Source organism: Pleurodeles waltl, chromosome 5, assembly GCF_031143425.1.
Source record: "Pleurodeles waltl isolate 20211129_DDA chromosome 5, aPleWal1.hap1.20221129, whole genome shotgun sequence".
Classification (NCBI taxonomy): Eukaryota; Metazoa; Chordata; class Amphibia; order Caudata; family Salamandridae; genus Pleurodeles; species Pleurodeles waltl.
The window spans coordinates 594,160,901-594,185,463 of NC_090444.1; the positions used below are offsets into that span (position 1 = coordinate 594,160,901).

General features: G+C 45.9%; 1 protein-coding gene across 9 annotated transcripts in view; it reads left to right on the forward strand.

The window, feature by feature from the left end:
* The window catches only part of ZNF670 (zinc finger protein 670), a 185,762-nt gene that overhangs the window by 15,484 nt on the left and 145,715 nt on the right, over positions 1-24,563 (forward strand). For 7 of the 9 annotated variants that reach the window (XM_069234430.1, XM_069234431.1, XM_069234433.1 and 4 more), the window contains exon 2: positions 10,787-10,901. The exons of the other annotated variants lie outside the window; for them this stretch is intronic. In XM_069234430.1, coding sequence (XP_069090531.1) covers positions 10,836-10,901 — 66 coding nt within the window. In that variant the 5' untranslated portion in view covers positions 10,787-10,835. The remainder of the gene's footprint in view (positions 1-10,786; positions 10,902-24,563) is intronic. 9 annotated transcript variants of the gene reach the window in all.

A 24,563-nucleotide genomic window follows, 5' to 3' on the forward strand; every position in this document is an offset into this window, starting at 1 on the left:
TGGGTCTTTGCCCGGCTTATGTATAACTGCAATGGTAACGTTCAGCATACTAGGCGCCAGGGCTCCCGACGTCCGAAAATAATTGAAAAGCCGCACCAAAAGCGGGGCGAGTTCCACACAGAAAGTCTTATAGGATAGAACCGTAAACCCATCAGGGCTAGGAGACTTCCCAGCTTTTAGGCGAGAAATTGCCGATATGACCTCTTCCAGCCTTATCGGTTGGTCCAGTAGGAACGCCTCCCTCTCCCCAAGAGGAGTGATTGCTATGCCCTCTAAAAAAGAATTCAGGGCCGCATTGTCCCGCTCATCCGCCGCGTACAACCCCCAGTAGAACTCCGCAAATGCCTCTGCAATCTGGTCACTTGTACGCGCCTCCTTCCCGGAAGGGGAGCAAATCAATTTTATTGCCGATGCTGCGTGTTGCGCTCGCAACCTATGTGCCAAGATCTTTCCGCACCTATTGCTCCCGATGTAGTACTTATGCTTAAGTTGCACTACTGCATACTCCGCCCTATCCCAGTCTAGCCATTTCAGCTGTTGTCTCACCTTCTCTAACTCCGGCCAGATTCTAGGCGCACCAGTAGATTTGTGGGAACGCTCCAGTACAGCCACCCTCTGCTCCAACTCCTCCCTTATCTCCCTCCTGGCCTTATTATCTCTCGCGAATAGTGCCATCACCTCGCCCCGCACTACTGCCTTTAGAGCCTCCCACACAGTCTCCAAAGAAGTGCTGCCATTGTCATTAAAGCTAAGGTAGTCCGTGATCGCACACCGGAGCGACTCCACTACTGTCTCACTCTGGAGCAAAGAGTCCCTAAAGCGCCAGCTCGGAGTACCCACCCGGCCCACCCCCACGGTAACCTCTACAGTAATCGGAGCATGATCAGTCAGGGTTCTAGGTTCGATCGTGGCCTCCCTGACCCGGGACATGAATTCCTGTGAGGCCAGAAAAAGATTGAGCCGTGCATAAGTCTTGGTTGCCGCCGAGTAGAAGGAGTAATCCCGGAACGTGGGATGCGACTTCCTCCACACATCCTCTAGCCCACATTCAACCAGCCACTGACGCCCCGCCTCCGATAGTGCCCCCGCCTGCCCAAAGCATTGACCCGAGCGGTCGAGCTCGTTGTCCATCACCAAATTAAAATCTCCTCCTACCAAAATGGCACTATCTGGCGAGCTAAGTATCGGGGAAACTGCCTGTCTCAGAAAGACCTCCTCCTAGGCATTCGGAGCATAAAGGGAAGCAATAGTGAAGGAGAAGGCCCCAAGCCTTATTCTAATTGCCAGAAACCTGCCTTGCACTTTGTGTACCTTCCCCACTATCTCCCCAGTAAAGGTCCTTGAGAGCAATATTGCCCCCCCGCGTGCTTCGTAGTTGCGGAAGACCAAAATTGCCTAGGGAACCACTTTGAGCGCATGTGAAATGTGTCTTTATGCAATAAGTGTGTCTCTTGCAATAAACAGATATGACTCCCGGATTTCTCTAGACCCGACAGAATCGCTAACCGTTTGGTCGGACTGTTAAGCCCACGGACATTCAAACTTAGACACTTAACTGTCATAACACGCAGAGAGAAGCTTGCTCAAGGAAGGAGGAGTTCCACGGAGGGACCATGACCCAGAACAGCATCTCAGCCGCTCCAAATCACATGGCCAAACCGCTATGACCCCTAATGACCAGACCCGCAGGGAAGCATGCCAACATAAAACCATAACGCACAACAGGTGCCCATAACAAAAAAGTCCTCTCATACACATCCCAAAGAGGAAAAAGTCTCAGGAGGGTCGTAGAACCACACAAGTTCGTCCACCAAGTCCATTGACCCCGCCGCCCAGTCCCCTCTCAAACGGCCGTATGCCTGCGATAAGCGATCCATAGTCATCCAGTGGCTCCCCACCGCTCCACACTTAGGCACTTGTCCCAGCTGCCACGCTGCTCACTGCCAATTGATGCTCCGAGATATGCTCCAACGCAGTAGGGCGTTGCTGTTTCCTCCTTCTCTCCTTCCTTCGCCAGCGCGGGCGATCCCCACCGACCGGGCCCTGTTTCGAACCCGAATCATGGATATCCCCCTCCAATCCCAGGATCCGGCTTGCCTCCGATATTGACCTCACCTGGTGCAGCTGATCCTCCCAACGAAAACGAGGCGGAATGGGTGACGCCACGAATAGGACACAGCATGCGCACGCAGATGCTCTGTAATAGGTTTAAACTCACGTCGCCGTTGCAAAGTCCAAACTGAAAGGTCCTGGTATAATTGGAGCTGATGTCCTCTAAAGTGGACCTGCAGGAGATTGTGTGCCCGTTGCAATATGCTTTCTTTCAGCCCAAAATTGTGGACGCATGCCAGAATATCGGGCGGGTGATCCCCGGCCCTGCCGGAGCGGCCCACACGATGGACTCTATCCAGGGTGATCTCCCGGGACTCCTCTAGGTCAAGGACCGAGCGGAACAGCTCCACCACAAAGTCACCAAGGTCCTCCTTCTCAGCCCCGATCGGCACCCCTCTAATGCGGATATTATGTCTGCGCGACCGATTCTCCAGGTCCTCCACCGACATCTGAAGGAGCTCCTGCTGCTCCCGCAAGCGTATAACCTCCTGTTGCAGGTCTGCCACCTCCTCGCCGCGGGCAGTTTCCACATCCTCCACCTGTGCCATCCGCTCACCCAGGGATGTAAGCCGCACCCGCAACTCCTTCACTTCTTGAGATATGTCTTTGCGGAGTTCCTGCAGGTCACTCCGGAGCGCTTCGAACAAGGAGGTAAGGCTGCTTCGTCCTCTGCCATCTCCCTCCTTCTCTCAGGGGACCTCGCGGCCGATGGCTCCTCAGGGGCCCCTCCCGGAACCGAGCGTCCCCCGGTCAGCATATCCCTTACCGTCCGGTCCCGCTTGGGCTTGGAGGCCGCCATCACCGCTGCCCACTTACTGCAACTGCTCAAGTTACTCAGCCGGGCCTCTTCGCAACTTCACCGAGGGCTGTGTCCTCCTGGCCCCACACCCCGCCAGAAGCCGCCGGCCTTCCACTGCAGGGCAATCTGTGGGCCTCCTCTGCAACACCGCTCACCTGCGCTTAATTAAGGCCACTGTGGGCCGCCCGCACCGCTGAGTGGTGACCCAGGCCCACTGCGTCACCGCAGGTTCCTCCACCCTAGCGCCAGGTGACACTATAGCGCCCCAGCCCGCTTGCCGTTTCCTCCAGGGTTCCTCCGCAAAGGGCCAAGCAAGGCGGGCACAGCCGTCTCCCTGGTCCCGGCACCTGGCTCCTCAGCGGGCCCTCGTCGCTGGCCCCACCTCGCTGTAAGGGTGCAGCCCCCTCCAAGGGTGCCGCCGTATCCCCGTGCCCAGCTAGCAGGTCGGCGGGCTTCAGGCCCACCACGCGGCACTGACCGCAGTTCTCTACGCCTGCCGGCAGCAGGCGCTGGCCCAGGACGAACGGCCCCGCGCCCGCGGCGGTCCCGGACGCAGGCGCCCACGGCCCTCTCGGGCCCCCGATGCCCCACCGCACCAGGCGTCACCGCGGAGCACCGTGGGCCAGCAACCCCCCGGGTTGCAGGCGATTTCAGATGCCCGGGCGGCGGAGCTCGGACCAACATGTCCGCTCAAGCCGCCATCTTGGCCACGCCCCAGAAAGACCTTTTTAATGCCACTGAGACATTTGTACGAAAAGGGCGGTTCCCACACTTCATGGATGTAACTATCTCCTAGCCTATCATATCTGCCCCCTGGAATGTGTTTTAAGCAGGACGTGAATTGAAGTGTTGAAATAGGCAGATTAATGATCCTGTGTATTAACCACTCAGCAGATGGTATTTCGGCCACAGTAAAAGGCAACTTTTCTAACTTTTCAATATTTAACATGACATAAGTCGCTTCTTTCTAAGCCGTTAGTAGTTGTTGTCGCGTTAAATTAAATGTGGAAAATATGTCTCTTGCGCTAACGTGTTGCCAGGGAACGCGACCCGCCTTCAGTGTTTGTAGTGTCCAACTCAACTGCATAATAGACCTTAGTTGGCTCTCTCCATTATGTAAAGAAGACATCACTTTGTATTGTATCTATTGCTGAAGAAACAATGTTGTTTAAGGTGTATACCCGGTCGGACAGGGTATTAATCCCATTATCTACAACAGCTAATGCCTTCTGTAAGTTTTCTTGATCCATTTGCCTTAAACGGGCAGCAGCTTCTTGTTGGGAAGACTTCCAAATTTCATTACATACTGCAAATAAAAAGCGCTTTCTAGGTCCTAACAGGAATTCCTGTAAATAAGTGTTATTATATAGGAGACTGAGGTGTTCTCTAACAGCGTCTAGTGAGGAACTCTTCAACCATTGCTGGCATAGTTTCCCTACACTGTATGTTGTTACTATATCCGCATGTTCGGATGACACATAGTGAGGGTCCGGCCTACTGGTTCTAAAACCCCATGGAGTTTATAAAACGTTTATGACACCCGTTAGTATCTATTGGCCACAATAACCAGCCGCCACGGCGTGACAGTGAAGCATTAAACGTGCCATTCTGGACCCATTCATCGAGCTGATCTTAAGTTGCATTTATATACTTTTGCCATATGTAAAATTTTGCAGGAGCAGGAGTACTGGGTTCATTCAAATCTTTAATTTTTCCTAAGCTTAAGCAACTTGTCTCTTGTACAGTTTCATTTAAAAATATCATTTGAACAGGTATCAGGCATGCTCTAAATAAAGCTTCCTTCCCCCTTATTTGTCACTTTCTTGTTCCCCACACACTTTTTAAGTCAATCGACTTCCACCAATATTCATAGCCTTCTATAGCCAACCAGGAAACAAAGGAATCTGAATAAATGCATTTTGTATCTGTCAATAATATGTGTACATTTTCCATAGATGGCAATTTAAAATAATATGACTCAGCATTTTTAACATTGTGCCCAGAAAAATAGGCAAACTTTTCAGAATATGTTTTAGAGCTCCCTTCTGGTGGAGTTGGACAATGTCCCCATTGTGTATAATTAAAAATAGTCTTTGGGGAACTTGCTCTGTGAATGAAATGGTGCCCATAATAATTATAGCAAAACATATCACCATAATTTTCTTTAGATTGATAGCCCTCCTCACCTTCAAATACAGTAAAATACTGCAATTCAGTCATCATAGAATCAACTGTCTTCACATCCCAATCATCAGAAACAACTCAGGGTATTATTACATTGTTCATTGGAAGTTTAAACACATATGGTATTTGAATAACTTCCGTGGGACCGTATATATCAAATGTAACTTTATCCCAAACAATCCCATCAGGAATTGGTATAGCGGAAATGTTCATGAAAGACAAGTCTCTACAGGCCTTGTGAGAAGAAAAATGGGGCTTTAGGACCTCATCCACCACTTCAACTGTTGATCTTTCAGGAAGAAAATGGCCATGTATTAATAGAAAGAATGTTATGACAAAGCCAATCCAAAGAAGTAAAGCTAATACAGTCAAGGAAAGCCACAGATAGTTCCTTGGGAAAATAAAGTAATTTGTTTTAAGCCAGTTTGTCAGCTTACATGGTTTTGCCAGTTCAGATGTAAAAGAGGCAAATGAGTCCGAGAAAGTGTTGTTGATGTCGGCAAAGTATCAAGATGCAGTTTGTGCAAAAGCTGGAGCCGTATTTGTAGGAGGAGAACTGGTAGGGTTCTCCCACGGTGGTTCATAGTAAGTGACGCCATCCGTCTGTGTTGAAGGTGTGTCATATCGATCAGTAATGTCTGTATTGTTTGATGCAGCAGATGTTAATGAAACTAATGCAAGATCATTTTCCATCCTCCCCAAGCTCGGAGAGGTGTCAGCGTTGCTGTTCAAAACTTGTAGAGGGACGTCTTGACCAGCAGTGAGAGGGATTCGGGGACTACTGGCTGCTCCTCTTGGTCTGCTGTGCAGGTTTGGCCACATGGTGTAACTTGACATTGTCGATGGATACAAAGCGATTTTCTTTAGCACCAGCCAATGGTGGTAGAATCACAGTTCTGGGACCGTGTATTCCCAAGACTGGGACTGGTGCCCGATAAGAAGGAGCAAACTCCTTTTTCACAGCAACTTTTTCACGTACCAGATCCCCAACTTTAGGAATCCAGCCGGTCGGTGTTATTGGTACATCCTTAATTCCTGCGGAGGCAGCACTGCCAGAAGCGCTGTCACGGAACTGTTGTAATTCCTGCAAGACAGTGACACGTTCATTTATGTCAAAAGGTGTTTCTGCCACCTCCACTCCAGGGCCATCAAGATCTGGATCATACATTCAAGTTCCAGACAGGCACTCGTATGAAGTACGACCCTCCCAGGACCTTTTTGGCAGATTGTTAAGTGCTCTCTGGACTCCATACAGGTGATTAAGCCAACGAAGACCCATACCGAAGACTCTGGCTTTTAAGGACTGCTTTAAATCACAGTTGCGTCGATCCACAACACTATTTCCCTCGGGATGAAATGGAGACAAGTAATGGAGTTGGACCCCTAATGAAGCCATGACGTTCCTGAATGCCCTTGAGGCGAAAGTAGGGCCCTAGTCCGAGTGGAAAGGCGCAACTGCATATGTGCCGATAAAGACTTGCAAATCTTTAATAACTGTCTGAGCGTCACCCGAGCATTGTGGCCATACCCATAGAAATCTGGAGCAAGAGTCAACAGCGACTAAGATGTATTTGTTTGCACTGTCCGGTGTTAGGGAACCACAATGGTCCAAGTACACACATTGTAAAAGTTTGCTGGAAATTAGGAGGGGTGCCTGAGGTGGGCGTTTGGCGGTGGAACCCTTAATTTGTTGGTAGATGTCACATCAAAGGACATACTGCTTGTTCTGTTTGTATGGACCTGGCCACCAATAACATGCTTGCAATAATGCTATTTTAGCTGTCACACCAGCATGGGCAGAAGCAACCCCCTCATGCAATGCTTTAATCAACTCTGATCTCATGTCTTTGTTGGGAATTACTCGAACCGCCACGCCAGGTATTTTTACTTCGGCATCAAGGAAGCCTTGCATTCGGTAGGAATATTTATCGGGAAATGATTTTGGATAGGGCGTGCCTTCAGCCGTGGCTTTCATGCAGCCCAAATATCATCGTCCGGTTTCATTCCAGAACGAGTTACAACAGCAACAGCAACCGTAGCTACTGCTGATTTGGCTGCTTCATCAGCCAGTGTATTTCCAGCAACGTGTATTCCAACGTGCTGGTGTTCAAGTGTATGTACAACATGGACGTTTTGTAGCATTTCCTTTAGATCCGCTACTTTCCCCCACAGAAGTCTCCGTTTGATGGTGTTGCCTTTAGAATCTCTGAACCCATTATGGTGCCAGTAATGCAGGTATTCATTGAAGGACTGGACACAATAGTACGAATCACAAACAATCAGTGTTAACTGTGCAGGATCCGTATGTTCCAGTGCCATCACTAGAGCCCTTGGCTCTGCTAGTTGTGCTGTGCAATCCTGTAGGGTTTGCATGAATGTATGCTGGGGACAGAATTTATTATCCTTCATGTAGCTGCTTACGACTGTGCAAGCAGCGGAGTATTGAAGTTTTGTGCCTATTGCAGATTGTGCTGAGCCATCGGTGTACATGACTCTTTGAGGTTGATCGATAGGCAGTGTATTTGCTGGAACTGGGTATTCTGGTTCATATTGTAAACATTCTTGAGTTTGTAATTTTGGGTCAAAAATGTAGTCCACATCAGTGGCTGTCAAAGACATTGCCCATTGAATCCAACTTGGATGTAATGCTTTAGCGCAGTGGTTCCCAACCTGTGGTCCGGGGACCCCTGGGGGTCCGCGAAGCCTCCTCAGTGGGTCCATGGCTGCTTAGAAAATTAAATATTATTAATAGATTAGGCCCCCAGACCTCAGTAAGGACTTAATGGGGGGTCCCCGAATTCCAATAATGATTCAGTGGGGGTCCCCGGGTCCCAGTAATGATAATATGGGGGTCCACAGAAGTCAAAAGGTTGGGAACCACTGCTTTAGCATTTGGAACGCTGGCTTTGGTAACAGCCTCAAGGGCTGGAATTGGAGATACAACAATAATGTGTTTCCACTGGGCTAGGGGTCTTTCTTTAATTACATCCATCTGAACAGCAGTGAGAATTTTCTCAGTGGGAGCAAAGCGTTGTTCTGCTGCTGAATATAAATGTGATTTGTATGCAATCGAAACTGTCTCACCCTCATTGAAAGTTACATAGGTGAAACCAATTGCACCAGCAATTACTCTGATGACCAGATGTTTTTTATTGTCCCTTGTGTGTAGGTGTTGTGCTGCAAGCATGTCTGTTTGCAAGGCTCTGAGAATGCGTGTGTGTTAGACTGTCCAAAATTTACTTGAAAAGTCAGGACGTATTAAGTCATATAATGGTTTTATACGTGATGCGTAATCTGGAATGTCAATTCTGCCAAAATTTAGGAAACCCAATAGGGATCGGAGTTTTTAAATTGTATTTTGAGGTTGAAACTGTGCAGTTTTCCAAGAATTGTGGCGCTAGGCTCTTCCCTTCACTTGATAGCTCATATCCCAGAAACAGGACGCTAAGGAAGGCTATTTTTGTTTTTTTTAAATTGAATTTGTAGCTGAACTCTGCAAATCCCACAGCAATGCGGGCCACCCATCTTAAATGTTGCAGTAATTCATCATCCGTAAGATAAATATCATCTACATAGGACAATGCTTCAGGGTCAATGTCATGCAATATTGAAGTCACACAAGCCGTGAACAGTCGTGGACTGTTCTTGTACCCCTGGGTAAATGACAGAATTTTTTCTGGGAGCCTAATGCGCTGAAACTTGTTAAGTCTCTACTCTCAGGTGCTATATTTTGGCAGAAGGAACCATTGGAAATGTCCAGTGTTGTTTTTTATTTTTTGCGCACTATGTTGTTCATGAGTGCTGTGTAATAGCGTATGTGCGTGTATGACTGTTTAAATGTCTGTAGTCTAAGACTATGGTTTAGCTACTGGGGATAAGGGATTATTCATTGGTGGGACACAGGGTTCGATTACGCCCTGGTACTCCAGTTGTGTGAGGATTTCCCTCATGGGTGCTTTAGCATCATGTTTTATTGGATATTGGGGTTGAGGTTGGGGTTGATTTTTAATTGGAATTACATGATAGGGGGAATCCTTATCCCACCCTACGTGGCCTGCGTCAGTGCCCAATTGATGGCGTAGATTCTGCGAGCTCCTCTGGAACAAGGGGCGAGAAAGAAGGTTTGATAACATCTTCCCCATATGTTCGGACAATTTCAGGTGGCCAATCCCTTTCGGCCAGTAGAATATCATATATATATTTATGACGCAGTCCCAAAAGATTGCGTCGATTGTGCACTCACTGTCTCCTAACTGTAACGTTACTTTGTACACCCTATCAGACGCGGGACATGCAAGTCTGCAGTTTCTACTTGTAGGAAGTCATCAGTTGCTTTCACCTCCAGATGCTCTAGAAGATTCAGGCAAATTATTGTGACCTCTGCCGCTCTGTCTAATAGTGCTAATGTCCACTTCTTGTTCTTCAATAGAGCCCTCTTCTTGAGTGGCATGTCGAATTGCAACTGCTGATACCTTTTTCTTTTTGAATTGGGGTTTTTGTTGGGGAAGTTTTTCTTCTTTTTTAAATAGAAACTTCTGTTGAGCGTTGCGATTCCTGTCTCAGTTCTTCGCTCTGACCGCCCACCTCTCTCACTGCGTTTTTCCGGTGAGTCCTGATAGGAACAAGATTGGCGTGTATCAGTATATTGATAACTGTCAGGTGTTTTTATATTATCTATATTTCTGAGATTCTATTCTGTAGGGTCTCTGTATGTGGAGATTCTACCCTCTCTTTTTTTTAGGTGTTTGTTGTTTTTTATCCCAGCGTTTCTTAGTACCCTCAGGAGCTTGCTTGGTAGAATCTTTATAAGATTTACCCTGTAGTTGTGGTTTTGTGGGTCTGGTTCCCAGACTATGTCGGCCAATGCTAGAGTAGGTCTCCACGATAACCTTTGGCAGCTCATGTTCTTGATCCTGTGGAGGAACATCCCGGAGCCGCATGTGCACCGCTAATGCAACTGCTTCCCTTTTAAGGTTATTTAATATAATTGAGGATACTGTGGGCAAATTGCCCATTAGTTTGCATCCCCAAGTCCAGGGCTGGGGCAGGCCCGTATTCATCTTGAATTTCTTTCAACACTTCTGGTAACGTGGCAAGTGTCAGTGTAACATGTGCAGTAGTACAGAGCGTGACAAATACCGTGCCCCAAGTATTGCAGTTATCTATTGTGGGAACCATCCTAAATGGCAAGCACATAGTTAATATTCTATGCTTATCCTGAGGTCCAGTATGGGGAAATACTGCTTCCAGTGCATTTATTTTTTGAGCTAACCAAAACGGAATCTCTTCTCGTTTGGCGGGTACTTTACCCATGATCGAATGTACAGTCGCAGGATTAATGCCTGGTGTTACTGCATGTGGTTGCGCCAGAGCAGTACGTGCAGGGTTTGTATTTAATGTTTCCATTACAAACTGTACTCATCGTCTATATATTTCCATCAGCTCAGCGTATAAGTGGCGGACTTTGGCTACCGTCAAGGTTGCTGCATCAGGGTGAGGTGTATATGTGGCCAATAAAGGCCAGGTAGGACCATCATTTCTTAGAGGACCTAACCTAAAGTGTAAGATTGTGTGGGGTAGGGCACCATCAAGCCAGTTACTATGTTCTTGATAAGACAGAGGTATTTCTAGATATGCATATGCTATATATTGCATGTGTATAGTGATGAAATGTATTTGTGTTCCCATCAGCTGCTGGAAATGTGACCCAGGAATAAAAAAAATCAGTTCTATAGGCTGGATGAGCCTCAACAACAAATGGAACTGGACCCCCAAGGCCGTTAGTCCATGTGCCAATAAATGTGCAGTAAGTGGTGTTCGCATATTAACTACAATTCCTACCTGTTGTGGGTTCACTATAATGAGTGGTAAATTTTGTTCAGAGACAAGCACACCAAATGGGGATTATCCTTTTAATGGTTCAAGCTTGAACAACCTACAGCGTTAGTTAGGTCCTCCCTACTTAGCTGAGGAAGAAAATCCTCAATACCACGGACGTCTCCATATGTAGAACTGAGGTGTCTTTGTATGTAGTGAGACAGAGATACTCAGGCGGACCCGAAAATTAGAGCACGACCAAACATTGGCGGCACCATGTCGCGTAGGCTCTCACTATTCTAATGAGACTACTGGATTTGGGCGGCAGAATCACTTGCACTGTGGGGGACTGAGTGTAAACCTACTACAGGTGACACCTGTTGACCTAATCTGGGTTTTGCTCCGGCTAACTAGCAGTGCCTCATCTCTACTCAAGAACAGGGGTGATTGAGCAGCCGAGCGCATGACACAATTGATTCCTCAGGGAAATTGTGGTCACTCAGATCGCATCCGTTTCTCTCATTTACATTAGTCTCACATATACAAGGACAATCAGAGACAGTGTATGTTTCAATAAGGTTTTAATGAAGCAATTGCATAAGCATATACTGCAATAATCAGGATGATGAAGCATGACAGGATTAAAATTGTGACAAGGAGAGTAAAGCATAAAAATAATGCTACCATATTGTCACTAGAGTCATTAAAATTATTCCTACCTAGGCTATGTTAGAGCACAGCATGTTAAGCTCTAGTTGTGCCTTTCAGGTTCCTCTGGGAAGACATCACCCCTCATACCTGAGCAAGAGGCCTATAGTCTACATAAGCAGCTGTAGCAAAGTGTTCCATGTTTACCGGCAACCTATCTTACTGCAGCCTTGAGAAAAGCACAGAGTGAAAGCAATGTCTTATTTAAGAACGCAGTGCTGACCTAGGCAAAGGACAGCTAGATAGAGAGAAAATAAAACAAGACCGCAAATGTGGCCATTGTTCTTATAACAAACAAAGCTGAATAAAATATATCTAGGTTAGAGGGCACAGCGTCAGGTCTAGCTTACTAAAATAACGTGTATGGGGAGTATAACTAAAATAGCTACACAACACCCTCCCCTTGCCAAACACTGGCAGCACCGTGTCACGTAGGCTCTCATTATTCTAATGAGACTACTGGATTTGGGCGGCAGAATCACTTGCACTGTGGGGGACTGAGTCTAAAATCCACTACATGTGACACCTGTCGACCTAATCCGGATTTTGCTCCGGCTAACTAGCAGTGCCTCATCTTTACCCAAGAGCAGGGGTGATTGAGCAGCTGAGCGAATGACACAATTGATTCATCAGGGAAATCGTAGTCACTCAGATCGCATCAGTTTCTCTCATTTACATTTGTCTCACATATACAAAGACAATCAGAGGCAGTATACGTTTCAATAAAGTTTTAATGAAGCAACTGCATCTTAGATAATAAATCATGTACTGCAATAACTAGGTTAGAGGGCACAGCGGAATGCCTAGTTTGCTAAAATAACATGTATGGAGCTATAACTAAAATAGCTACACAACACATCCACCATCCATTCTTTTTGCTTTTGCCTGCTGAATTTGACGATTGCGCCAAAGCCGTCTCGTCCTGTAGCTGTTTCGCCTTACAAAAGCTTGGGAGGCCTGTCAGCATTTTAATGACCAACAGCAGTCTCCCTTGGAGCAGAGGAGCTGCTTCCCTGTACGTTTCCAAGCACCAAAGATCAACCCGAGAGTCTCAGAGGTCCAAAATCCCGACATCAGAAAGCACCTCTACACCCGAGTCCCCCAACCCTAGATGAAGTGGGCCAGTGGTGCCAATGGGGTCCTGAGACCCTCAAGAGCTGAGCCCCCCCCCTTTGGGTTTAGCCGGACTGGTCCCCCAGTCACCCCCTGCAGCCTGTTTCTGCAGGCTACCAAGAACTGGCAGTTTCTTCTGCAAAGCGACCCCGCAGGCCAAAGACCCACTGCACATGAGCCCCCCAGCCCAGGTTTGTAAGAAAGAACCCTCTTTCTTGGCATGGTTACCCCCATTTTCTGCCTGATGTCAACGTGCTTGACTGAGTCTGCTGGGATCTTCTAATCAGGACCCCAGTAGTTATGCTTTCTCCTTCTGAAATTGGTTGTAGGATACTGTTAACACAGTATTTCACCCACAATTGGCATACTGGTGCCCCCTTATAAGTCCCTAGTCTATGGTACCTAGGTACCCAGGGCATTGAGGTTCCAGGGGATCCCTATGGGTTGCAGCATATATGTTGCCACCCATAGGAAGCCCATGCAAAGGCTTCTGTAGGACTTCCATTGCCAACAGTGTGAAAAGGTGCAAGCACCCTTTCACTGCCTTTACACTGCACCAGGTAACTTATAAGTCACCCCTATAGCAGATGCACTAGCCCTGGGGGGCAGGGTGCAGAGCACTTGTGTGTGAGGGCAACCCTGCACTAACAGAGGTGCCCCCACGACCTCCAGAACCATTTTCACAGACTTCATGAGTGCAGGGATGCCATTTTTTTACGCGTGTACTGGACATAGGTCACTATCTATGTCCAGCTACATAATGGTAACTCCGAACATAGGCATGTTTGGTATCAAACATATAGGAATCATATCCCCAAGCTTTTGCAAGCATTGGTTGTATGATCTCATGCACTCTGGGGGCTCCCTAAAGGAGCCACAGTACTGCCATTACAGCCTTCTGAGGTTTTTCATGCAGTTGCCACCTCACAGACAGGTTTCTGCCCTCATGTTGCTTGAAAAGCTAAAGCCCAGGAAGGCAGAACAAAGGATTTCCTTTGGGAGAGGGGTGTTACGCCCTCTCCCTTTGGAAATAGGTGTTACAGGCTTGGGAGGGGTAGCCTCCACAAACCACTGGAAATGCTTTGAAGGGCACATTTGGTGCCCTCCTTGCATAATCCAGTTTACACCAGTTCAGGGACCCCAAGTCCCTGCTCTGGCGTGAAACTGGACAAAGGAAAGGGGAGTGACCACTCCCCTGTCCATCACCACCCCAGGAGTAGTGCTCAGAGCTCCTCCTGATGGTCCCTGGGTTTTGCCATTTTGGATTCAAGGTTGGCAGGGAACTCTGGGAGCATCTGAGTGGCCAGTGCCAACAGGTGACGTCACAGCCCTCCACTGATTGGTGCTTACCTGGTTAGGTGACCAATCCCCCTTTCAGGGCTATTTAGGGTTTCTCTTTTGAATGGTTGCTCAGATTCGGATTGCAAGACTCCAGCAGGAATCCTCTGCATTCTCCACTTCGACTTCTCACTGAAGAAACTGTATCTGGACCCTCCAGGAACTCTTCAAACTGCAACAAAGAGCAAGACGCCTTCTGCTACATTGTATGTTCAGCTCCTGCCAGCAACTGCAACTGTTTCCCGGTTGTGCATCCTCTGAGGACAGCCCATTTTCAGCCTGCACCAGAAGAGCGAAGGAATCTCCCTTGGGGTGAAGGAGTCACTCCCCTGCTTCTGAAGGCACCTACTGCAATGATGACCGACTGCGTGGATCCCCTCTCCTGCTGAGCTGCGTGGATCCTGCATCACAGGTGATGGACTGAAGTGGTCCCGATGGTCCTCACATCCAACTGTCGCAAGCAAGACAGTATCCCCATGCACCGCATATTTTGCAGTTGACAAGACTTGTTGGCATCCTTCCACAAAGTTCTTTGTGCATCTTGTAGCTCCAGCCCCAAGCACTCAATCCTACGACACACAGCTTCCTGAGTGGTTCTTCGGCGGCGTTGGAGTATTTTTCGTAGTGCTGCGCCTTCTTTGTCCATGTGCTGTGGGACTCCTGTGCACACTGCATGGTCTTCTGTGGGCTCTCTGAGTTTCTGAGAGCACCTCTGACTCCCCCTCCTAGATAGAGGCCACCTGGTCCTTCCTGGTCCCAGGCAGCGCCATTTTCCACTAACCGCGAGCTTTGCGTGTGCCAAGGCTTGTTGGCGGACTCCAGTGACGCAAACCAGACTGCAATCCTCCAACCGGCGTGGGACATCACTTGCACCAACCAGGAACCGAACTCCGTCTTCTTAGGTGCAATAATGACTGTTCATCTTCACTGGTGGTTCTTCTTTTGCACCTCCACCCGAGTTAGTAGGGGCTCCTGTTCTTCCTGGACTCTTTTGTGCTTCTTGGGCTTGATCCCCTTCTTTCACAGGTCCTCAGGTCCAGGAATCCACTGTTGGTGTCTTGCAGTCTCTTCTGGTTTTTGTATAATCCTTCTTTTTGTTTCTGTGCGTGTTCTGGGAAACTTACTGTGTTTTACTCCTGCTTTCCTGGGCACTGAGGTGAGTTGTAGTACTTACCTTTGGGTTTTTCTAGTACTCCCAGCTCCCCTCTACACACTTCACTTGCCTAGGTGGGAAACAGACATTCGCATTCCACTTTCTTAGTATATGGTTTGTGTCTCCCCCAGGCCCATTTCTAACTATTGTGATTTTTCACTAATTGCACTGTTTTCTAACTGTTTTTATGCCTATTTCGGCATACTAGTGTATATCATTTGTGTATTACTTACTTCCTAAAGGAGTGAGGGGCCAGATGTATCAAAATATTTTGCACTCGCAAACGGCGAAATCGCCGTTTGCGAGTGCAAAATCGTGGTCTGCAATGCATCAAAGGCATTCGCAGACCACAAAATGAAAATCGCAAAAACTGCGTTGCGACCTGGATTTTGCAAATCGCAATTTGCGATTTGCAAAATCCAGGTCGCAAGGCAATTCTGCGAAAAATCGCAAATTGCGATTTTTCGCAGAATGGCATTTTGCACATGCAAAATACCATTGTCTGCAACCAGGTGGTAACCTGGTGCAAAATTTAAAAATGCAGTAAAACTGCATTTTTAAATTTAATCTGTAAAGCACACATGCCCTTTTGGCATGTGTGTACTTTACATGGTAAAAAAAAAAATTTGGGGTGCAGGAGAGGGGGCCTTAGGCCCCCAGCACCCTGGCCTTTTGCATTTTCCAAATTGCGATTTCTGGTTCAGAAATCGCAATTTAGTAAATGCAAAAAATTGGCCCATAGCTGTGAATGGGGCCAGTATCGCAATTTGCAATTCGGTAATTGCATTTGCGATTTTTAAGAAATCGCAATTACTGAATCGCAAATGTGATACATGGCCCTTTGCGAGTCGGTAATTGCGATTTCTTAAAAATCGCAATTACCGAATCGCAATGGGCCAGAATCATACATCTGGCCCATAGTCTCTATGGTATTTTTGGTATTTGTGTTACCAAAATAAAGTACCTTCATTTTTGTAACACTGAGTATTTTCTTTCATGTATGTGAGTACTGTGTGACTACAGTGGTATTGCATGAGCTTTGCATGTCTCCGAGATAAGCCTTGGCTGCTCATCCACAGCTACCTCTAGAGAGCCTGGCTTCTAGACACTGCCTACATTTCACTAATAAGGGATAACTGGACCTGGTATAAGGTGTAAGTACCATAGGTACCCACTACAAACCAGGCCAGCCTCCTACAAAGTTGCTGTAAACAGCCTGTGTGTTCAAGACCCCCAAGACGTGAGCCTCCCTTTAGGTTCAGCCAGACTGGTCACCCAGTGCCCACTTGAACCCTCTTTTCCCCAGGACCGTTTCCTATTGAAGTGAATGGAACACCCAATGCTGTAATGCTCCTCTGCACTGGACACCCGCCCCAGTACCTCCGGAAGCAAACTCTTCATGCTGCCTCGGACTTTGTTCCATAGTAACCTTAACTCATGGAGACTCGTCCTGTGAGTCATTACTACGTGCCCGTATGCAGTATCTGTTTCTTAGGATAACATTTGGGCAACCAATGCTGAAAAGCACATCTGCACCCAATGCCCTATTGCCTTCCGAAGTGACCGGTAGGTGCTGCTTTGGACCTTGCCCTATAGTTACCTTAACTCCAGGCGAATAGTCCTGTAAATTGTTGCCATGTACCCACATGCAGTATATGCTTCTTTTCCTGTAGGATAACATTACTGCATTAAAGTCAATATAAGTGTATTTGCTGTATACTTCAAAACTGCTAACTTACAAAGTACTTACCCAATAACGAAGTTCTTGGTGCTAGAAAAATCTATAAAAATATGCGTTATTTTTCTAAATTGGTGTGGATCTTCTTATTGAGTGGGTGTGTCTCATTTATCGACTCATTGTATGCAACACATGTCTAACACTTCCCTGTGATAAGCCTAAACTGCTCAACCACACTAGCACAAATAGAGCACTGGGATTTTTTATAGAAAGCCCTACTCACTTCTAAGGGGATACTTGGACTCTTTACACAACATAACCTTTTTTTGGTATACTATATAAAGAGCCAGCTTCCTACACTGGGCTAACCACCACCTGTGGTAACAGTTGCCTTGCCCGGAAAATAACACAAGACTTGGGCCACCGGATTCACCTGTTAGGGGCTGCAGTGCTGTCCTCCTGATCTGAGAGGTTGCAGTTATTTATTAATTCCCCACCACTAGTCACAACGTTTTCCTAACCATATGGTCTGCCAGAGATAGTGTGGCAGGCCAGGCTTGGTAGGAAGTTGAAGGCCTGCCTTTTGACACTTATTGTTTAAAAAAAAACAACAACAAAAAACAGCGGAGTGTTCACGACTCGTTCCAGCTCACCTCACAGTGTCAATTAGACAATTTGTTTGCTTTGAGCAGGCTGCTGCAGCAGCACAGGCGCTGCCAGCGAGACAATTTAAAGTGCACTGGCTCCTTTTCTTATGTAGCCTTGTTAACACCTCATACAGGGTCCAGGGGCTGTAATGCTTGACTAATTAATTTTAGTGCAGTGATGTGGACACCAGCACTAAAATGTGTAAGTCTAACGCCTGTTCCATGGCACTTGGCAGGGCTGGATAATCTGATTTTTGTGTGGAAAGCCTGGCCTTCATTTCTGAGTCTCAAGTTTCCTGGTGCTCTGCCTCAGTAGGCAATCCAATCAGGGACTGTTTAAGAACCCTCCCATTTTGATAAACAAGTTTTCAATATTGATTATTAGTTATGGAACTGGAAAAAGACAGATGTAAACCATGTAAGATAGAACAAAACAAGACAAAACAGGGAGAAAAAATAGCAAGGAAATATGGATGAATTCTACAAGCAGATGTGAATAGAGTGACAGTGACGACTAACCTAGCCCAACCAAAATAGCAAGCGCCTTCATCACTGAGGGCCACTGTACTATAATTAGAAATACCAATTTCCTAATGAATCAGACTCAGTAAACTATATTCCTAATGTATGAATCTTTTATTATTGAAATAGCGATTCTTAGTGGGTTGCAAACTGACCTACCTCATGAATACTAATGAAGTAGGCTGCAATTTGTGACAGAAAGCTAAAAGAACAGATGATGGACAGAATGCTGCACAATGTCAAACATGCACCTATCTCAGAGATCTGGGCAGTTGATACACTGAAACCAGTCCCAAGATGCCCGTTTCTGGTCTAGTGAGGACCAGGCCTGGCAGTTCGGACTGGAATGTTCCCATAGGGAACAGGGTCAAAACTGATTTGCATATAACTGGGCCTAAACTGGAATGACATGGCGAGCAAAAGAAAATGGATTTAGCCCCAGATTTGTCTCCGACGGTGAATGTTTGACATTGTTCAGCATTCCACTGTTCTTTTTGCTTTTGTCGCTCTAAGTGGGAAGTGTATGCCCAGACGTGTGCCCTGTGCTCGCTATGCCACTGGAATAAAGCTAGCCTGACTAATGAGGGGTGATACCCACAGTCCTGGCTGGACTGTTCCCATGCTGAGCAGGGTGAAGACCGATGTGCAAATGGTTGGGTCCAAACTGGAATGGCGTGGCAAGCAAAAAACAATGGATTTAGGCCCAGATCCGTGACTGAGGGTGAACGTTTGACATGGTTCAGCATTATGTCCATCAACTGTTTCTTTTTCCGTTAGGAATGTTAGGTATTACAAGGTTGGTGGCCTACTGGGGTCAGCAGAACACCATGTCTGTTCTTTGAAAAGCAGCCCTTTTGCCTCAAAGAAAAATGGGATATGTTTCAAAAGGAAAAAATGAAATGTTTTATTTTTATTTCTTAACAGTAGGCCTTTGGAACCACTCAATGCTCTTAAAAATATTATTTTAACATTCTCAAAGGGAAAGGGATCCTATGGGGACCCCTTACCATTTGCTAATGGTTACTACTACCTTTCAGTTGTAGGTAAAACATTAATGCATACTACTGCAAGTCGATGTTTGGAAGGGATGCCCTAAACACACTCCTTCCGAATACTGATTCGTAAATCCATACTGCGACTCTGTAGAATCGCAGTTTGGTGTTTGTATGTTAAAAAAGCATTTTCATGTTGTACATTAAAAATACATTTTCATGGTCTCAAACGGCCCAGTTCTGCAAATCGGGCTGTTAGAGACTTGAAAAAAGCTTTGTACATGTGCCCCATAATAAATAATGTGCAGAACAAGTAAACTTGTGCAAAAAATTTGAAATGCCTGACATACTGATAACATCCATTCATTTTCCTGAATTACAGTAAAGTTCAATACATATTCGCTGAGAATTGATCAGTCTCTAAAGTCACGATTAATTTAAACAGGACAATATAGTTGGAATCATTAGCATTGGTTTATTAGGTAAGAAGTTCTCTTTCCAGTGTGTGATTTCTGTCCAGAAAAGTACTTCCAAGAGTAGACAAAGCAAAAAATCTGATGGCAGATTACTTGAAAACATTACTTAAATACCATGTTTGTAGCCCCGTTAGGTTACTTTCAGTTACTTTCACGTGTATGTGTAGAACTCCTGTCAGAGATTACCCATTTCCCTTGACTAGTCCTTCAGATCCAATTATGAGAACAGAATGAGCTCCTATACTGCTATGGGCACATGATGAGTTATTACGTACTTCTATTATCGTAGTGAACTTCAGTATTTTTAAATTAATTTCTTATTAATATTCATATGGCATATTATCTATGAAAATTGTAGATGCTTCCACAGTGTAGCTAATATCCCCCACCTAATAATCATTCATCAAGGTTGTAGAAGACTCAGGTCGTTTTTAGTTGACATTCTAAATTCAGGAGTGTGGATTTTTGTTTATCACTGTCACCCAAGACACATTGTTTGTGGTCAATGAGAAGTCCAGTGGAAACGATGGAGGGTATCTGGCATGTCTTCCAAACTCTCCTTCTTTCCTACTTGCTTATGCTTTGCGCCTGTCTCCTTTTTAGGTCTCGCCTAACTGGGAGCTTCTAGCTGTTTGCAGTCGAAAGCTGAAAGCCTCTTTTGGAACTTACCAATAACTTGCATTCTGCCCATTGCTTACCATTGGTTGGCCTTATTGTCATTTATTTGCTTTTTTCTTAATTGATGGCTTGCCACGTTCTTGTGTTTGTCCATCACCTGGAGCACAGCATCTTTAGCATCCTTTTGAATGGCTTACTTGTATTCTTCTACTGCTCACATTTAAGGAACTACTTTTTTCCTTTTTAGGGTCGAGCCTGCATTGAATGCGCTCGCGCATGCGTATCGCAGCGAGACGCTTTAGTTATTAGAAAAGGGCTCGGAGCCCTGTCGACGTCACGTCAGTGTGTTTCATTGGTCCGTGGGCTTGCCCAGTAAAATCTGCTTGCTTTCTTTATTGGAAGGCATGCACACGTCATGCCTTTTCCAGTGGTTAGCCCTCCTCGAGCGCATCGACCAAGTACAGAATACATGCAAGGCTCGCTGTTTTCTGTCGGATCGTGGACTACTTTTTCCCTATTTTACTAGCGCGATTTCGCTTGGCAGAAGTCGAGCGCTTTACACACTTAATTGCACTTCTTCGGGTTAGGTACATAAAAGCCCTTTTGCCGATAGATGAAAAGTCGGGTTAGGAGTTTACAACGCGATCAGCTCTAACATGAGCAAACGCGAGACCCGTTGCATTGCAAATGCTTGTTCTTTTAAGCAGTCCATAAAGTTCATGTTTTTTCATCTCTCACTCTTGAATGCAGCTTATGCCCCAAATACCGCCTCGAGCTCTATTTGCTCCCCCCTTGTTCTTTCCCCATGTGCTGGTTTTTCTGTTGCATACCTAGCCTCACTCAGTGCACTCTCTTGTTCCCTTCTCCCTCCATTCCGACGTTTTGTATTTTTATTTAATATCCCCCACCAACTCCCTGTTTATTTCCCCACTTCCACTTGCTCCTTCATTACTCCGCCACACCTCCTGGTCCTTAAAATGCTTATTTTAAATTTTTTTGGAGAGAGTAACAGCTCTAATTTACTTGTGGCATCTCCACTTTCACAAATGCGTTTTTGTGCAAGTTAAATGTATGTAAAAATTTTTCATTTAGCGTTTCAAGGGGAGTCCGCTATTTTGAATTAGTGAATAAAATAAATAAAAAAATGGCACCTGCATCATTTAGTAAGTGTGTACATGCTTGCTGGATGACATGATCGCATGACGTCATGATGCATAGGTGCTCATACATGTCGCGTCTTCATGTCTTTTTCTTTCTTTTTTTTGCCAGTGTTGTATGGTTCACTTAGCACTTTCCTGCATGCAACAATACAGTGCACTACTGGCCGAGCACTGACCAGATGACCTTCACAATCATTGAGCAACTAGGCGATATTTTTGTATCCTTTAATGACTTCTACTCCTTTTCTTTGTTTCTTTCAGCGTTTATATATTCTTACATCTCAGGCACAATATGTGAGTCCTGATGATGATATCATGCTCATTGCCTAGGTGATCGAAACGTCGACAGTGGTACCGTAACTCATATTGTATTTGAGACTTCATTCTATGTATGAGTATAGGTGCCTTCACTATGTGACATATACATTTTGTATTTGGTTATGTCAGCTTGGTAGACCTGAGTTCAGTCACTGAGTATTTACGCTTCTTCATATATGATTTCCGCCACTTCTGTATACGTGCCCCCGTATGTTTGTTCTCTACCTGTTGTTAAGTAATTATGTACTCAATAAAATTGACATCACTAACTGTACATAGATTTCTTTGGATCTCTACGGTAATATTGTGATTTGTACAGGTACTGAGGGACCCTTGTTCCCTGAAATATAGTGTTGTACCGCATTGGCAAAAAGCATTTTTCTGAAAAATAATTTTGCTTACGCTGCAAACCATGTGGAAAAACACTGGCAAGGTTAATAGATCACATAGACGAGATGTACTGGCTTTGCGGAAGCTTGTTCTAAATCATTGTCTAACTGTGTTTCTCCCACTCTGTGCACATGGAGCTGTTCCATGTGTTTACCTCCTGCTACATGATTACTTTTTGGTTATTGTTGCCTCACTAAGATGACAACGCTGCAGGTTAATGCACATTCTTTCTGCAAAAAACTGTGTGCTTATCCTGAGCACCCTCTTTGAATGTTTGACCAACTCAGCTATTCATCTTTGTGTAGCTGGTATTGAGCAGGGTTGAGTAGTAGCCAGCCCACTGAGCTGCTGAGATGGCTCTGTGATCTATTTGCTTGAGGAAACAACTTTATTTCTCATGTTTCAGTGGGAGTGCAACTGATTTTGTCTTTCATTCTTTTGTGGTTGATAATATCAGTACCATTTGTGGATAGTAGTAACGCATATTATTCAGATGCCCAGAAACAATGTGATTTGTAGTGTCTGTGCTTTATAAATAGTCATTATTACTACTTGTTCTTTATAGCTGTACAAAGTCTCATGTTTAAAGAACCATGTACCATATTTGAGTATGTGGAGCTGCCCCCCTCATTTCCCCTGAGGAACAGTTAGGGAATGGACCTAATGGGGGATCCTGAATGGCTCTCCTAGACCTTCTGTGGACTGGCCCTTGACTCTATTGACCCACCACTGCCCTTCAAGAAGCCTGGAGGCCCTAGGGCATTGGTTATTTTGCTGACTGGCAGGTTGCAGTGGGGATGTAATAGACCCCCCCCTCCCCAGCAGGGGAAGAATACCAGGAGCCAGACAGAGGGCAGGTTTGGCCCAGGGAACAGAAAATCCAGCTCCCCATAAATGGTGCACCTTTAGAGGCCAGGAGGCCTGGAAATGATGCTCTGGATAGCTAGAACTTGACACCAGGAGTAGAACAACACCTCCTTTGGGGAACTAGACCCTGCGGGGTCCTGGATACAGACCGGTCTCCCAGGCAGACAGAGCAGAGAATGAAGCATGCAGTGCTTTAGTGCTGTGCATTTTAAATACCCCTGGGAGGGCCTGGGTCCTGGAGCGTGCTCAGCATCACAAGAGTGGGCTTCTTGCTCTACCATCAAACAGAAATGAAAAAGAAAGGCATATGGGTGTCCCGGGTTGGTCTGGCAAGGCCAGATTGACGGTAACAGGCACTGGGCGTTTCCCTGGGGACTGGAAAGGTGGGGGCTGGTTTTGTGAGTGGGGGCCAGTTTTTCGCAGTGCAGCAGTTGTAAAAGCACTGCAAAAGTTCCTTGTATATTCATCCTTTTTCGGGCAACAATATAAGTGTCAAGTTAACTCTGGTGATTAAGGTACCTGCTGGAGAGAGATGGGAGTCTTGTCTAGTGGCAGTTTTGACGAGGCCGCAGCGATAAGAAAACAGTTCGGGGCAAACCGCTCTTCACTTATTCATGCCATGGGACAGAGAGAGCCCCATACTGCCCCATTATGGGGTTACATTTGCATATTTCTTTTGGTGGGGACCACAAAAATAGGCAGGGGCACCACCAGCTATCTCTAATGTGTTTTGGGGGGGAGGGTGCTGCAGGTGTTACAGCTCCACCTCCCCCCCCCCCCCAGAATGATTTTGGAAAAGTTGCCGTATTTTAAGTCTAGGAGGTTTGAATCCAGGCAACCCTACTCTGTCTAGGAGGTTTGAATCTCTGACCACGGGAGAGGTTTTAATTGATTATAGGCACTCCCAGAGCTGGAGCTTTTGCTCTTCGGCTCTTGTTTGCAATGAGCCCTTGTAGTTGGTCTATGTCTGCAATAAGATTCCAAAAATAGTGAAAGGGAACAATACAATGTTTACCATTATAACAATTGGGTCCTGTCCTCTTTGATTTTAATAGTGCTGCATTGTTGAATTGTGACATGTGGCTGCTTTTACTGATTTGATGACACCCTGACACAGCAAGTAGTGCTGCCTTATCGGTAAGACTCCTTGTTATATTGTGATGTTGCATCTGGTATAGGTGGTCGTATTGTGGTTGTAGTGTTCAGGACCCTCTTGCAGTGTAATGTGATATGAGGTTGACACCAAAGTTATTTCCATCTACTTGATGTACATATTTATAACTTAATATGCAGTGTTTAGTAGTGCGTGTAATAAAAATACTTTTTCTTTTTAAAATAAAAAGCGCTGACTAAACAATAATTTGAGTAGTGTTATTGCGTACCAGCGAGCTGGGGTTACTACTCCCACTACCTCCCCTGTGTAAGCTCTGGACTGTTCTGCTTCGATGTCCTGAGGAAGTCAAGTGCTAACATAGAGTACATGGGGCCAGATGTAGCAAAGGTTTTTACCCATTCTGTGTCTATGGGAAAAAGTGTTGGAACATATGGCCGATGGTTCCCAATAAAAAAAAAAGCACTTGCAGATTTATTTCTTGTGGACTCAAATCCTTTGCAGCTAATAATCCAATTTCTTACACAGTTTGCCTCAGTACACCAACTTTGCAAACAAGT